The 14772-nt window shown below is 38.8% G+C and overlaps 1 protein-coding gene across 4 annotated transcripts in view; it reads left to right on the top strand.

Moving 5' to 3' along the window:
- Positions 1 to 14349, top strand: part of SLC4A4 (solute carrier family 4 member 4) — a 283730-nt gene extending 269381 nt beyond the window's left edge. For 2 of the 4 annotated variants that reach the window (XM_040418118.1, XM_040418119.1), the window contains exons 24-26: positions 2410 to 2506; positions 5716 to 5795; positions 13109 to 14349. In XM_040418118.1, the coding sequence (XP_040274052.1) occupies positions 2410 to 2506; positions 5716 to 5762 (144 nt within the window). In that variant the 3' untranslated portion in view covers positions 5763 to 5795; positions 13109 to 14349. The remainder of the gene's footprint in view (positions 1 to 2409; positions 2507 to 5715; positions 5796 to 13108) is intronic. The other 2 variants (XM_040418120.1, XM_040418121.1) reach the window with 2 other exon arrangements.
- Positions 14350 to 14772: the final 423 nt, after the last annotated feature.

A 14772-nucleotide genomic window follows, 5' to 3' on the forward strand; every position in this document is an offset into this window, starting at 1 on the left:
ATAGTATTCTATGAGAAGTAAGGTCATTCACTTTCAACAGAGAGGCTTTTTTTTCTCAGCTAGACTGTGCTGGCCACTGCAGGAAACATTTTCTAACTGTATGCTCTTTACTTTTGGGCTAAAGAAATTAAGTTTATCAACTGTGAAAAAGAAGTAAACTTCTACAAGACACCCCTAGTAGAATTTATCAACCAGGAAGCAAAGGGTTTGAAATGTTGAAATTCAACATGTCAGATCCTTCTTTCCCTTTAGATCAACATACGTCTAATGTAGACATCTTAAAGGCAGCAGCCGAACCACTTTTCTGGTAAAAGTTCTGTCACACCAGCAGAAATCTAATATTTGTGAAGCTATCTAGAAAGATACAAATTGTTGCTTATGTGAACCAAAGGGGAATGTGCCAAAATACAACGTATTGATTTGAATTGAGTTTGAGGATGGTGAACAATACTACTACACTTTTATTGCAAACTGGTACAAAAGGAGAGAGGACTCTGCCCACAATGGGCTTACAATCAACTTTTGCAATTTTTATAAAAAATTTCAATGATAAACCTGTGCAGAATCGAATTAACATACTTAACCCACTCCCACTTGTATGCCACTTTACAGAAGTGGCGAGGGTGGTGAAAAATGGCATAAAGGCGCAAATTTTATTGCAAGACGGTACTTGCACCTAAATTTGTGCCTTTTTAGTGCCAGAAAATTGGTGTACTAACTTGATGCTTTGCCCCCCAATGTCTACAGAGAATTTTGCTTCTCTTTTCTTCAACTTTAGAGGATTATTCTGGAACTAATGACCAACATCTCAGCAATCAGCTGAATGGAGCAGGCTGTGGGATTGTATCTGTGTCCCCTTTATTGCTTACTAGGCATAGCTCCCTACTTTTGGTAATGCCTGGTATTTACTTGAATGAGATTGAGATGTGGGGTAACAAAGTGTAATTCCAGACACATTCACTGCTAAAAATATGGAGATTTGCCTTGCAAACAATGAAATCATTATCATCTAGTTCTAGAAAATCCCTTAAATGGGATACAAATGAAGAAATACTTAAAGCGTACCCAACCTTTCAGCAGACTTTTCATTAATCAGTAATACAGTGTGTGTACATGAGGAATTACACTGTTTCTGACCAGGATATGACTTTAAAAAAAATAAAAAATCCCGTCAGTCGTATCTTCTTTTTCAATATATCTGTTTTATTCCATCCAAAGTGAAATGTCCCAAGAACCAGGACGCGTTTCGGCGATATGCCTTCATAAACAGGTACCTGTTTTTGAAAAAGAAGATACGACTGCCATGATTTTTTTTATTTTTCTTTGAAGTGGAGGTTGCTCCTTCCTGTAGCAGCGTTCACAAATAGACAAGTGCCGACCAGCTGGATTATTTATTCATGATATGACTTGCATCTGGCAGTTTTTAGTTTGCAGTTCTCCTAGAGCTGTTGGGTGAAGATTAGCTCCATTACACTACACACAGAAAGTAATGGAGAATCTTCCTCCATTCTCACACTCACCCAGAAGCAGCCTCAGGATCACGGAGAACATTCTAGAGAAGTACTGACCTGTACTGATATGAATGAAGAACTTGGGCTGAGATAGAAACTGTCTATTTAGCTGGTACAGTCTCTTTGTGTGTTGTCTCCTCTGTCTCACTCAGCTCCTGCTCACTCCCCCATGTCCTCTCCATAAACTTGTATGGGGTATTATAAATTCATCCTTCAGTGAGCAGGCACTCTATTTTGGTCTCACAAGATAGATTTCTTATAAAGTTTAGAGACAAAGTTAGTTTTGTAAGGGGGAGAAAATACCTTATATTCCTTGAACAAGGCATTTTTCTCTGACATATTACAAAGTTTCTTCAACTCACTTGTACTCTTGATTCGTGCACAGTAGTGTGAAAAGTTAGTAAACTTACTAAAGGTATCTATGGACAGTAATTCTCATTATATATTTCATAGTAAATCCAGTGTGGGTACAATAGATTGTCAGCATATTCCATCATAATTAGCTGTAACTGCTAAAAAAAATCTCTATTGTCTATAACTACCTAAAGACCAGGAAAATGTTTGTTAACTTATTCACTAATAACCATATATCTTAGTTAATTCATTACTTTTTTTTAGTACTCTTTTAGCTTATGTGATTCAATTGCTACTTTTCTTATTTGTACTATTAAAATGTAAAATAGTTTTTTTTTCTGTAATACAAAGTTGTCAAATATGTCTGGATCCATAGTAACTGGTTGAACTTATTGGTTTACTTGCCATTGTTATTTTGACTGGAAAATGCGAGCATTTGACTACTAAGGTTACCGGTACATCAAGAATACCACAAGAAGGATCGTCTTCTCTATAACAGAAGTCTCAAAGTTTGTTCTAAGAATTGTTACACATTTTTTCGCAGTCTGACAGCCCTTATTCAGAAAACGTCCCCAGTATTAAAATCCCAATGGACATCATGGAACAGGAACCATTCCTTTCTGATAGCAAACCTGGTGAGAGTGAGTAGATCTAACCAATTGCATGCCACCTGTGGGCAGTTCTTCTCACACAGTCACTTTCTCATCTCATCTTCTAATAATCTCCTGTCTTCACATTTCCGCTAAACATCCTGTCTGAGCTCCTTCATCTTTGACTTTGTGCTTCATAAAGTAACCCCTGTAAAACCTTTTAACCAAATGATTAACCAGCAATTATTCAGACCTTTAAACATTGCAGAATTCAATAAAAACTTACATTTTTCACACCCACCAGTAGAAGAAAACAATATTCTATTGTAAATAGTATAGTATCAGCATAGTATAGCACAGTGGAGTGCAGCCAATTTTTTTTCTTGGCTCACAATTTTGTATCTCTCTGTCCAATAACCCATAGACGATAATAGGAAATGTTTCTTTTGGGGTCTAAATACAGTCCTGATCAAAAGTTTAAGACCACTTGAAAGATGGCAAAAAAATCATATTTAGCATGGCTGGATCTTAACAAGGTTCAAAGTAGAGCTTCAACATGCAACAAGAAGAAATGGGAGTGAGACAAAACATTTTTTGAGCATTCAATTTAATGAAAACAACAAATAAAGTGAAACAGGCTTACTATAGTGTTGATAATTTATGCAATGTAGATCCACTGTGGTTTATGAGATGTTCCAGAAAAAATGCCTGTAAATTATACTATACACTTTTATTCTTGGCATCTTCTATACCTATATTCTTCATTTTGCATTTAGCTTATGCAAATATCTCTTCCCATAATCCTATATATAACCAATGTCAATTCTCAGTTCTCTTTCATCTGACTTTGAGAGAAATTTGGCTACTATAGAAGCACTACCCTGTCCATATCTCCATATACCTGCAGATGACTCTATATATTTGTGCTGGTCATAGACTATTTTAACCCTATGATTTATTTTTGATTTATGTTAGGAGACCAGTTTCTCTTTCGCACAATCACAGAGATTTGAACTTAGTGGGAGTCGCTACTAAACTTTCCAGCTTATATTAAACCATAGTAATGATTCTAATCCTTGATTGTAGGTGACATATTAATCTTGTTCTTAAGAAACCTTGCAAGTTACTGACTTTCTTTCAAATATAGCTGAGCACAGTCTACAAACTGCACCTAAACCTCCTTTCTTTTACATCGTCTGCAATGTTTCTTCTAACCAAGCTAACTTACTATTATTAGGTTTTCCAAATAATTCATGTTCTCCTCTAATTCTCTGGGTTGCCTGTGGTTCCTCACTGATTTATCAAACTGTCAATAATTGTTAGCAGCTTTGGTCATTGATACTTATCATATCCGGGACATCCTTATTCACCTAAACTTGGTCATTAATTGGTCATTGTGTGTTGCCTATGATTTTTTGTGTTGTTCTTTCTATAATCCTTTCTATGATCATGTCATGTATTTGTATTAAGATGCCATTATTTGCACAAATGATTATCATCCCTTTTGTTGTGATTTACTGCATGTTATTTTTCCTTGAAGGTGTGGGTGATAGTTGACTACAAGCTAGTGGTTTCCATTTTATTATAAGGATATTATAACTTCTACAAGGAGATCTGTGATAAGATTAAAGTATTAGCCAAGCTACGAGCTTATATGCATTAAATTTCACAGTAGGCAGAAAAATAATTGGCTACTATTACTCGGCTACATGTTCCATTTACACTATAGACTTTCATGTTAAGACACTGGAGCTTACAAAAGAAATTACTTTTTTAGCACTTGTAGAGTTATCCAGCATAAATTCGATTTAAGCCCAATGCTGATTGATGTTCTTAAGGTTCTTAACATTTTTAATGTTTATTCTTAGAAAGGAAACCAGTAGCTTTCAAATGAAGGTACCCTACATTTTCTTAAGGATGGGTACCCTGTTATATCCTGTCATTTCCTTCAGGTGCAAAGGTTGGTCTTTAATGTTATTAAAGGGCATCTGTCAGCTAATTTGTACCTATGAAACTGGCTGGCCTGTTGCATGTACGCTTGGCAGCTGAAGGCATCTGTGTTGGTCCTATGTACATATGTGTCCACATTGCTGAGAAAAATTATGTTTAAATATATGCAAATGAGCCTCTAGGAGCAAAAGGGCCATTACCGTTACAAATACAGACTCTTCTCTGCAGCTGCTGCGCCCTTTCCACTTTAATAGACACGGCCAGACATTATGATGTTGTCAGTGCCTGGCCCTGTCAAAGTGGAGAGGGTGAGGGTATTGCAGAAAGAGCAGAGCCTTCACGTGTAACCTCAGTTGCTCCTGGAGGCTCATTTGCATATATTTAAACATCATTTTTCTTAGCAAAGCGGGGACATATGAACATGGGACCAACACAGATGCCTACAGCTGCCAAGCACACATGTAACAGGTCAGCCAGTTTCATAGGTACAAATCTTCTGACAGATGCCCTTTAAATTCATCATTTCACTCCTTAATTATCCTTATATACCCTTCATTTATATTACTCATGTGTTTAAATGTATTCAAAGTTTCCAAGCAAAAATGTCTATATATATATCATTAATTATTAACCTAACTACAAAATAATGTATATGCATGATGCTGGTAAATGGTCATATTTGATCAAATGGAATGGCACAGTCATACGTTATTCTTGGGTGCTTGGATTTTTATTTGATGAAATGGTTTCACTGATTCTCAAGCTAAGAAATTGTTCATATACAGGTGAAACTCGAAAAATTAGAATATTGTGCAAAAGTTCATTTATTTCAGTAATGCAAATTAAAAGGAGTTGCAATAATGCAACTTAAAATTAGAATATTGTGAAATGGTTCAATATTCTAGGCTCAAAGTGTCACACTCTAGTCAGCTAATTAATTCATATCCCCTGAGCAAAGGGTACCTGAGATTGTGACTTTGGGGTTTCATAAGCTGTAAGCCATAATCATCCAAATTATAACAAATAAAGGCTGGAAATATCTGGCTTTGCATGTAATGAGTCTATCTCATATGTTTCACCTTTTAAGTTGCATTACTGAAATAAATGAACATTGCACAATATTACAATTTTTCGAGTTTCACCGGTAGTGTTACATCATCTTAAGGTCATATAGCCCACAATCATTGTTATCATTGTGAGCACCAATCATTCCTGTTTCACTAATAATGCACATAGTTATTACACTACCGGATGACTAATGTCACCACTGATCATGCAATTTATCTGTATCTTTCTTTTCTTACACTAAGCAGGAGAAAAGCAATTTACATTCCTTGAACGACACACATCATGCTGAAAGACTTCCATTTATTCAGTCGAATATGCCAAGGTGAGCCATCTATTGTACAGCTGCCTTAGTACATGTCTTTATCAGGTTTTACTTTACTAGTAAATGCTAAAATATGTCTGTGTTGGTGGACATGTCAATTGTAGATTTTTCTCTAAGTCAGTAAGTTTAGATATAGGAATGTTGCAGAATCTATAGAGTTTATTCTAATGTACAGTATCACAGCTATTCCTGAATGTGTTACATAGTAATATATTACAACTTTAAAGGGGTTTATAGGATTAGAAGCATTTGGCTGTTTTCTTACAGCATTACGCTGGTCTACAGGTTGTGTCTGGTATTGTAACTCACCTGCTTTCCCTTCAATGGAGCTGTGCTGCAATTTCCAAAAAAAAACAAGATCTTAGATCACATATCCTGTACCATAGACCGAAACTGCCATAAGTTGTGATCTTTAGAAACTTTGCTATGGTATGCCTGGGAGCCTTCATAAGGACCCCAAATGCCATTGCAATTGAATGCAATTTTGGGCCCACTCCCGTTAAAGGACCCCTCAGATGCCATTGCTGTAATTGACCAAGGCATTTGAGGGGTTAAATGTCTATGACTGGAGTTATTTCTGATCACGGACTCTGCTGTATAATAAAGTAGTCACTAGCCAGCTATGGCGCCCGCTCAGCAATTCAGTCTTGTGTGGGGTCATTTATTAAACTGGTGTAAAGTAGAATTGGCTTAGTTGCCCATAGCAACCAATAAGATTCCATCTTTTATTTTCCAAAGGAACTGTCAAAAATGAAAGGTGGAATGGCTGGTTGCTATGGGCAACTAAGCCAGTTCTACTTTACGCTAGTTTAACCACTTAAGGACCACAGGTTTATACCCCCCTAGTGACCTAGTTACAAATCGGCACTTCACAGCTTGGCACCCAAATGAATTTTACCTCCTTTTCTTCTCACAAATACAGCTTTCTTTTGGTGGTATTTGATTGCTGCTGACATTTTTCGTTTTTCTGATATTAATCAAAATAGACCGCAATTTTCTAAAATTGTTCAAATATAATTACATTTCTATACAAGTTTGTGTCAGAATTTATTATGCTACATGTCTTTGATTAAAAAAAAATCCAATAAGTGTATATTTATTGGTTTGCGCAAAAGTTATAGCGTTTACAAACTATGGTGCAAAAATGTGAATTTTCGCATTTTGAAGCAGCTCTGACTTTCTGAGCACCTGTCATGTTTCTTGAGGTGCTAGAATGCCAGGATAGTATAAATACCCCCCAAATGACCCCATTTTAGAAAGAAGACACCCCAAAGTATTCGCGGAGGGGCATGGTGAGTTCATGTATGATTTAATTTTTTTTCATAAGTTAGCAGAAAATGACACTTTCTGAGGAAAAAATAATAATAATAAAGTTTCCATTTCTGCTAACTTCTGGCAAAAAAAATAAATAATCTCCCACGGACTCACTATGCCCCTCCATTTGTGGGATGTGTTTACTGTTCTGGCATTTTGGGCGGGGCTAAATTGTGAGCAACCCTGTAAAGCCTAAAGGTACTCGTTGGACTTTCGGCCCCTTTACGCACCTAGGCTGCAAAAAAGTGTCACACATGTGGTATCGCCGTACTCAGAAGAAGTAGGGCAATGTGTTTTGGGGTGTATTTTTACATATACCCATGCTGGGTGAGAGAAATATCTCTGTAAATTGACAACTTTGTATAAAAAAATTAAAAAAGTTGTCATTTACAGAGATATTTCTCACACACAGTATGGGTATATGTAAAAATACACCCCAAAAACACATTGCCCTACTTCTGAGTACGGCGATACCACATGTGTGACACTTTTTTGCAGCCTAGGTGCATTTGGATTCCAAACTACTGCTCACGCTTTAGGGCCCCTAAAATGCCAGGGCAGTATAAATACCCCACAAGTGACCCCATTTTGGAAAGAAGACACCCCAAGGTATTCCGTGAAGGGCATGGCGAGTTCATATTTATTTTTTATTTTTTTTGGCACAAGTTAGCAGAAATAGATTTTTTTCTTTTTTTTCTTACAAAGTCTCATATTCCACTAACTTGTGACAAAAAATACAATTTTACATGAACTCACCATACCCCTCACAGAATACCTTGGGGTGACTTCTTTCTAAAATGGGGTCACTTGTGGGGTATTTATACTGCCCTGGCATTTTAGGGGCCCTAAAGCGTACAAAGTAGTTTGGAATCAAAATGCGTAAAAAAATGCCGTGTGAAATCCTAAAGGTACTCATTGGAATTTGGGCCCCTTTGCGCACCTAGGCTGCAAAAAAGTGTCACACATGTGATATTGCCGTACTCAGAAGAAGTAGGGCAATGTGTTTTGGGGTGTATTTTTACATATACCCATATTGTGTGTGAGAAATATCTCTGTAAATGACAACTTTTAAAAAAAATTTATACAAAGTTGTCAATTTACAGAGATATTTCTCTCACCCAGCATGGGTATATGTAAAAATACACCCTAAAACACATTGCCCTACTTCTTCTGAGTACGGCGATACCACATGTGTGACACATTTTTGCAACCAAGATGCGCAAAGGGGCCAAAAGTACCTTTTAGGAGGGCATTTTTAGGCATTTGGATTCCAGACTTCTTCTCACGCTTTAAGGCCCCTAAAATGCCAGGGCAGTATAAATACCCCACATGTGACCCCATTTTGTAAACAAGACACCCCAAGGTATTCCGTGAGGGGCATGGCGAGTTCATAGAAGATTATTATTTTTTGCACAAGTTAGCGGAAATTGATATATATATTTTTTTTTTTTCACAAAGTCTCCCTTTCCGCTAACTTGTGACAAAAAGTTCAATCTTTCATGGACTCAATATGCCCCTCAGCGAATACCTTGGGGTGTCTTCTTTCCAAAATGGGGTCATTTGTGGGGTGTTTGTACTGCCCTGGCATTTGAGGGTCTCCGCAATCATTACATGTATGGCCAGCATTAGGAGTTTCTGCTATTCTCCTTAGGCCTCATGCACACGACTGTTGTTTGGGTCCGCATCCGAGCCGCCCATTTCATTTCAATGGGGCCGCAAAAGATGCGGACAGCACTACGTGTGCTGTCCGCATCCGTGGCTCCGTTCCGCAGCCTCGCTAAAAAAATATAACATGTCCTATTCTTGTCCGCGCTCCGCGGACCGCAAAAAAACGGCACGGTCGTGTGCATGAGGCCTTATATTGAGCATACGGGTAATGAGATTTTTTTTTTTCGTTCAGCCTCTGGGCTGAAAGAAAAAATTAACGGCACAGATTTCTTCATTCGCATTGATTAATGTGGATGAAAAAATCTCTGCGAGAAAATGCAAAAAAAAAAAAAAGCTGCGATCGCTAATAAAGATCCAAAAAGCTCAAAAGTGATCTTTATAGCGCCGCAGCGATTTTACTGTGTTTTTGCAGTGATCAGAAAAAAATAAATTCTGTCACTGTGGTGGGGCAGACTGAACGCAAGTGTGCGCACAAGATCAGGCCTGATCGGGCGAACACTGCGTTTTTTGTAGAGCCTAAGGTGACCCTAATGTACTGATATAGATCTGATTGCGATCAGTCTTGATCACTTACAGATACTATATAGTACTAGTGCTGATTAGCGACAGCGATGACGCTAATCAGTGACTAATCAGTGACTGCGGTGCGGTGGGCTGGGCGCTAACTACCTAACAAGTAGCTAACTAACTGGCGGTGATAAGGAACCCTTAGGCTCCATTCACACGTCCGCAATTCTGTTCCGCATTTTGCGGAACGGAATTGCGAACCCATTCATTTCTATGGGGACAGACTTTGTCCCGCTCGGAATTGCGGATCTACACTTCCGGGTCTGCACTTCCGTTCTGCAAAAATATAGAACATGTCCTATTCTTGTCCGCAATATAGTTCTGGCAATGTGCGGATCCGCAAAATGCGGAAAGCACATTGCCGGTGTCCGTGTTTTGTGGATCTGTGGATCCGCAGATCCGCAAAACACATACGGATGTCTGAATGGAGCCTTACAGGGGGGTGATCAATGAAAGGGGGGTGATCAGGGAGTCTATATGGGGTGATCAGGGGTTAATAAGGGGTTAATAAGTGACAGGGGGGGGTGTAGTGTAGTGTGGTGCTTGGTGCTACTTACAGAGCTGCCTGTGTCCTCTGGTGGTTGATCCAAGCAAAATGGACCACCAGAGGACCAGGTAGCAGGTATATCAGACGCTGTTAACAAAACAGCGTCTAATATACCTTTCTGATGTTAAAAAAATCGCATCTACAGCCTGCCAGCGAATGATCGCTGCTGGCAGGCTGTAGATTAACTTGTTTACTTTGCGATCCTGTGAACGCGCGCTCCGTTCACAGGAAATCTCGGGTCTCACGAGATGACGCCTATTGGCGTCATCGAGACCTGGGAGCACCACCGTCCTGACGCCTATTGGCGTTAGTGTGACGGGAGGTGGTTAATAAATGACCCCATTGATGTTTAAAATGCCACATACGTATGTCAGATGATGCCAATTGATTAAAGAGCATTGCCTAATAAAATAAAGAAAAAGAACTATGGATGTGGCAAATGTAGAAAAAGTGAAAGAATAAATTGTTCAATAAATTTAAAATGGAGCATGCACGTCAAAATATAATTTCTGTTTCTCACTCAAGATGGTCAGGAATAAGTATTTATTAGGCGTCCTGCCTACACAAATACAAAAAAGACCTGAATTACAGTATATTCGCAATGAGCTTTCCGTAAGCATTCATGGAAGACACTGGATAATGGAACTTAGGCCTCTTTCACACTTGCGTTGTTGGGATCCGGCATGCACTTCCGTTGCCGGAGGTGCCTGCCGGATCCGGAAAAACGCAAGTGTACTGAAAGCATTTGAAGACGGAACCGTCTTCCAAATGCTTTCAGTGTTACTATGGCACCCAGGACGCTATTAAAGTCCTGGTTGCCATAGTAGTAGTGGGGAGCGGGGGAGCGGTATACTTACAGTCCGTGCGGCTCCCGGGGCGCTCCAGAATGACGTCAGAGCGCCCCATGCGCATGGATGACGTGATCACATGGATCACGTGATCCATGCGCTTGGGGCGCCCTGACGTCACTCTGGAGCGCCCGGGGAGCCGCACGGACGGTAAGTACACTGCTCCCCCGCTCCCCACTACACTTACCATGGCTGTCAGGACTTTAGCGTCCCGGCAGCCATGGTAACCACTCTGAAAAAGCTAAATGTCGGCTCCGGCAATGCGCCGAAACGACGTTTAGCTTAAGGCCGGATCCGGATCAATGCCTTCCAATGGGCATTAATTCCGGATCCGGCCTTGCGGCAAGTGTTCCGGATTTTTGGCCGGAGCAAAAAGCGCAGCATGCTGCGGTATTTTCTCCGGCCAACAAACGTTCCGTACCGGAACTGAAGACATCCTGATGCATCCTGAACGGATTACTCTCCATTCAGAATGCATTAGGATAATCCTGATCAGTATTCTTCCGGCATAGAGCCCCGACGACGGAACTCTATGCCGGAAGAAAAGAACGCAGGTGTGAAAGAGCCCTTATCTATAGATTTACCCTGAACATGTGCTAAAAGTGTACACTTTTAGCATAAGTCTGCCCAGTATACCTTAACATACTTTTTTTTAAATTCATGGCAAATTACAAAGGTCACAGCTCCTATGACATTGAAGTTTATCATAGAAATCTGTATTCAGATTAATGAAGTAACAAAGGTTTACCATTAAGAGTGCAGCGTAGAAGAGACATGCTATGGTTGTACATTCTATAGTCCCGATAAACATTATTCAATTAACACACATAATCCACTGAAATATGTTAGAAGGTAAATAGGATTAGCAAAATCTCCATGGGGGTGTTAAAAAAAAGGAACTTGAATGGTTATTGAGCCTGCTGAGTGGATTGCTATGCATGTACTCATATGTGTAACACCTGTTAGCCCGCTGTTCCAAGAAATCATAATTTACTAGTGGTTGTCTAGATGATAATGAGAGTGTTCTGTGGGTAAAGGGTGAGGGACACTAAGACAGATGGTGTGAAGAAAAATAGGTGTTTGTTTGGAAGAGTTTGTGGTTGTTTTTTCCTGTAATTTTATTAAAGGGGTTATCCAGGTGTTTCAAAAAAGGTGCTGCATTGTGTAAAATATTAAAATAAGTCACTTTAGTTACCTTACCGGTACCCAGCTGTTACTGTTGCGTTGCTTCATCGATTTCGTAGATTCATAGTTCCTAGTTTTTAATGACATGCACGGATTGATTGCCAATCATTGGCCTCAGCGTTGATCTGCCTTAGCCAATGAATGTTTGAGCTGTCATTTCTTGCATGTCAAGAGGGGCCTGGAAGTAGATACTGGTGGAGGAACCATGAAGCATTACAATGGTAGTATCGGGGATCAGTAAGATGAGTATTGAGTTAGTAAGCCTTTTTGAAAAAATATAAACATATGGATAACCCCTTTGAGTTCCAAACTGTATGGCTCAATAAGCTACCCGGCTTAATAAGTAAATTGCACAATTCCTGTCCAAACTACACCAATATCAAAAGCGTTTATGTATTTAGTAAATAATCTCTTTGAACTCTAAAATTTGTTCCTTCTGGAACATGGTAAATTGTGGAGTGCCAGTACTCTCTGCTCTGCATTGATGAGGGGCAATCACCCCGAAACAGCTGTCTGCAGATGGGGTGCTGGCTTATTTAATATACGAGTCATGTGTCAAGACCTAATTAAACGGTAGAACATTGACTTATAGGATAGCTGCCTTACATCTGGTAGCATTAGAGGCAGAGCTTGTCAGGAGCTCATTTGCATCCCTTTCTTCCCAGAATTACAGAGGAGCATGTATGGCCCATAAGTCTCCTCACGCCGAATATGGCGCACTCTCCGCAAGTACCCCCAAAACTCTACACATCACATTATTTTGAAGGATGGAAGGATTTTATCTTTCTAAGGTTCTGTTGGATGTTTGACATGTTTTTATTTGATGTAAACTGGGACTTACAATATAAGCTCAGAGAAAAAGATCATTAACAGGTAACTTACCTACACAAATAAACTGAGGAGCAAGCCTTCGAAAGAGGAGTCTAGAGGGTCCACAATGTACTGTATGTTAGTTAAACTGTTAATTCTTACATTTTTGTGAAGTGATTTGTCAAAAATCGCCAACAACCATAGGACGAAAGATGCTCCTTAAAACATGCAGGGCAGTGAAAAATTAAAAGTATGCTGAACACAACAATTTTTCAGAACAGAAATGTTATAATAATTGGGTCACAGAGGGGTGGTCTAATCTATCCTATAGCTCAACAGTGGTACCTAAAACTAACAGATTTCTTGCCTTCCAGCCCACCAAGTACTCCCATACGACTTGTGCCTCAAATTAGGATAGAGCTTGAGCCAGATGAAGACACTTATTTCTGGAAAAGCCGGGGAATGGAGACAACATTGTGAAAACACAAACCACCTCCTCTATCTTTTTGGACTTTTTCTAGCCAAAAATTAAATCTCCTACTCTCCACTGACTTTGATGCTTGTTATGGTAACATTCTCTGAAGGCTTTTGCGAGCTATAGTGCTTCCACTGTGACCTATTGTATACATCCAGGCTAGCATACCAACCAGTCATATAATAAATGTTATTTCTGCCTTTTTGACTGTATATCCCATTACTAGACAGGAGACGAATGTCTGGTGAACTTCTGATAAATGTCATGCAGGTTTTTCTGTCTTGGTAAAGCAACTATGCAATATAATGTAGAATGTTAGATGAGTACATTCTGTACAATGAAACAACGTATCCAGAACCATAGTATTAACCACATTAATTATGCATATTGGTATTTGCCAGATGATGTATTAATTATAGAAAAAACTATTGCCATAAGGTAAAATGCCCCATTGGTATGCATCTTATATTTGAACACACTATGTATACACTAAAGAGTGTTTAATATATTCTAGCTTATGTCTTTAAATTATGGGGCCTAACCGTCAACTTATATATTGTTAATTGTTTTTTTTTTAAACTTTTTTTAATGACTGTAAAAAAAATGAATCTTTTTTTCCTGCAGCAGGAAACATATAGTTTTAAGTAGTAGGTCTACCTCTCATTTGTAGAAACTGGCTTTTCTGTATAAATGTCTTGTATACAATGTGATTTCTATTATAACACAAATATTTGTTCTTTAGATCTCAACGAATCCTTAGAATTTTGTACTTATTTTAAACTGATCAATGAAGTCATTTCAAAGGTAGAAGACAATGTTTTTTTAAATGATGTGATGAGGGAGGCGGGTTTAACTTATAATCCATTATTTTAAGTGGTGTGAAGAGTATTTATAAGTATGTAGGCAATAATTAATCATAGTGACTGGTAACAGGGATCAATAAGCAACTAAAGATGCTAATTGTTTTACAGAAGAAACAATTAATGATGGTATTGAAGTAACACTTAAAGCGAAACTCCACAATTTATGCTTTATTATGGCTATGTGGTCAGCAGGTGAAAAGTCACATTTCTTTGTTATATATCTTTATGCATTACTTTTGCTGTTTTGACTTATTTTCAGTCATTTTGTAAAAAAAAATGCTTCTGCCTGGAAACCATCAACAAGTGTGTTACCCAGGGATCTGTTACCCTGTTTGTGTGTCTATTCTTAGGTCTATTTAGCACTTGGTGTTAAAAGGAGTTGGTCACCTCCAAAATTAATTTCAAAAGTAAGCCTTCTGCCATGGAGGACAGGTTCCCCTGAAACATAACAATACCTTTTTGTGAAAATCTGGTCCTCTAATCCTGAGAAATGCTTTTTAATTTTTGGAAGTAAAGATTTTGGATAACCATGGGTGAGGCTGCTCCGTTTAATGCTCTGCCACCCACTACTTACCCTTCTTGCATGATTGATAGTCCCTAAGGTTTGAGATGCGGTAGTTTTTACAAAGGGGAAGCCTGGTGGAACAAATAGATAAGCTCTGCCCACAGTACACCGAAAACCTTATTTGCATAAAACTAA

This window comes from Bufo bufo, chromosome 2 (genome assembly GCF_905171765.1).
Source record: "Bufo bufo chromosome 2, aBufBuf1.1, whole genome shotgun sequence".
NCBI classification, from domain to species: Eukaryota; Metazoa; Chordata; class Amphibia; order Anura; family Bufonidae; genus Bufo; species Bufo bufo.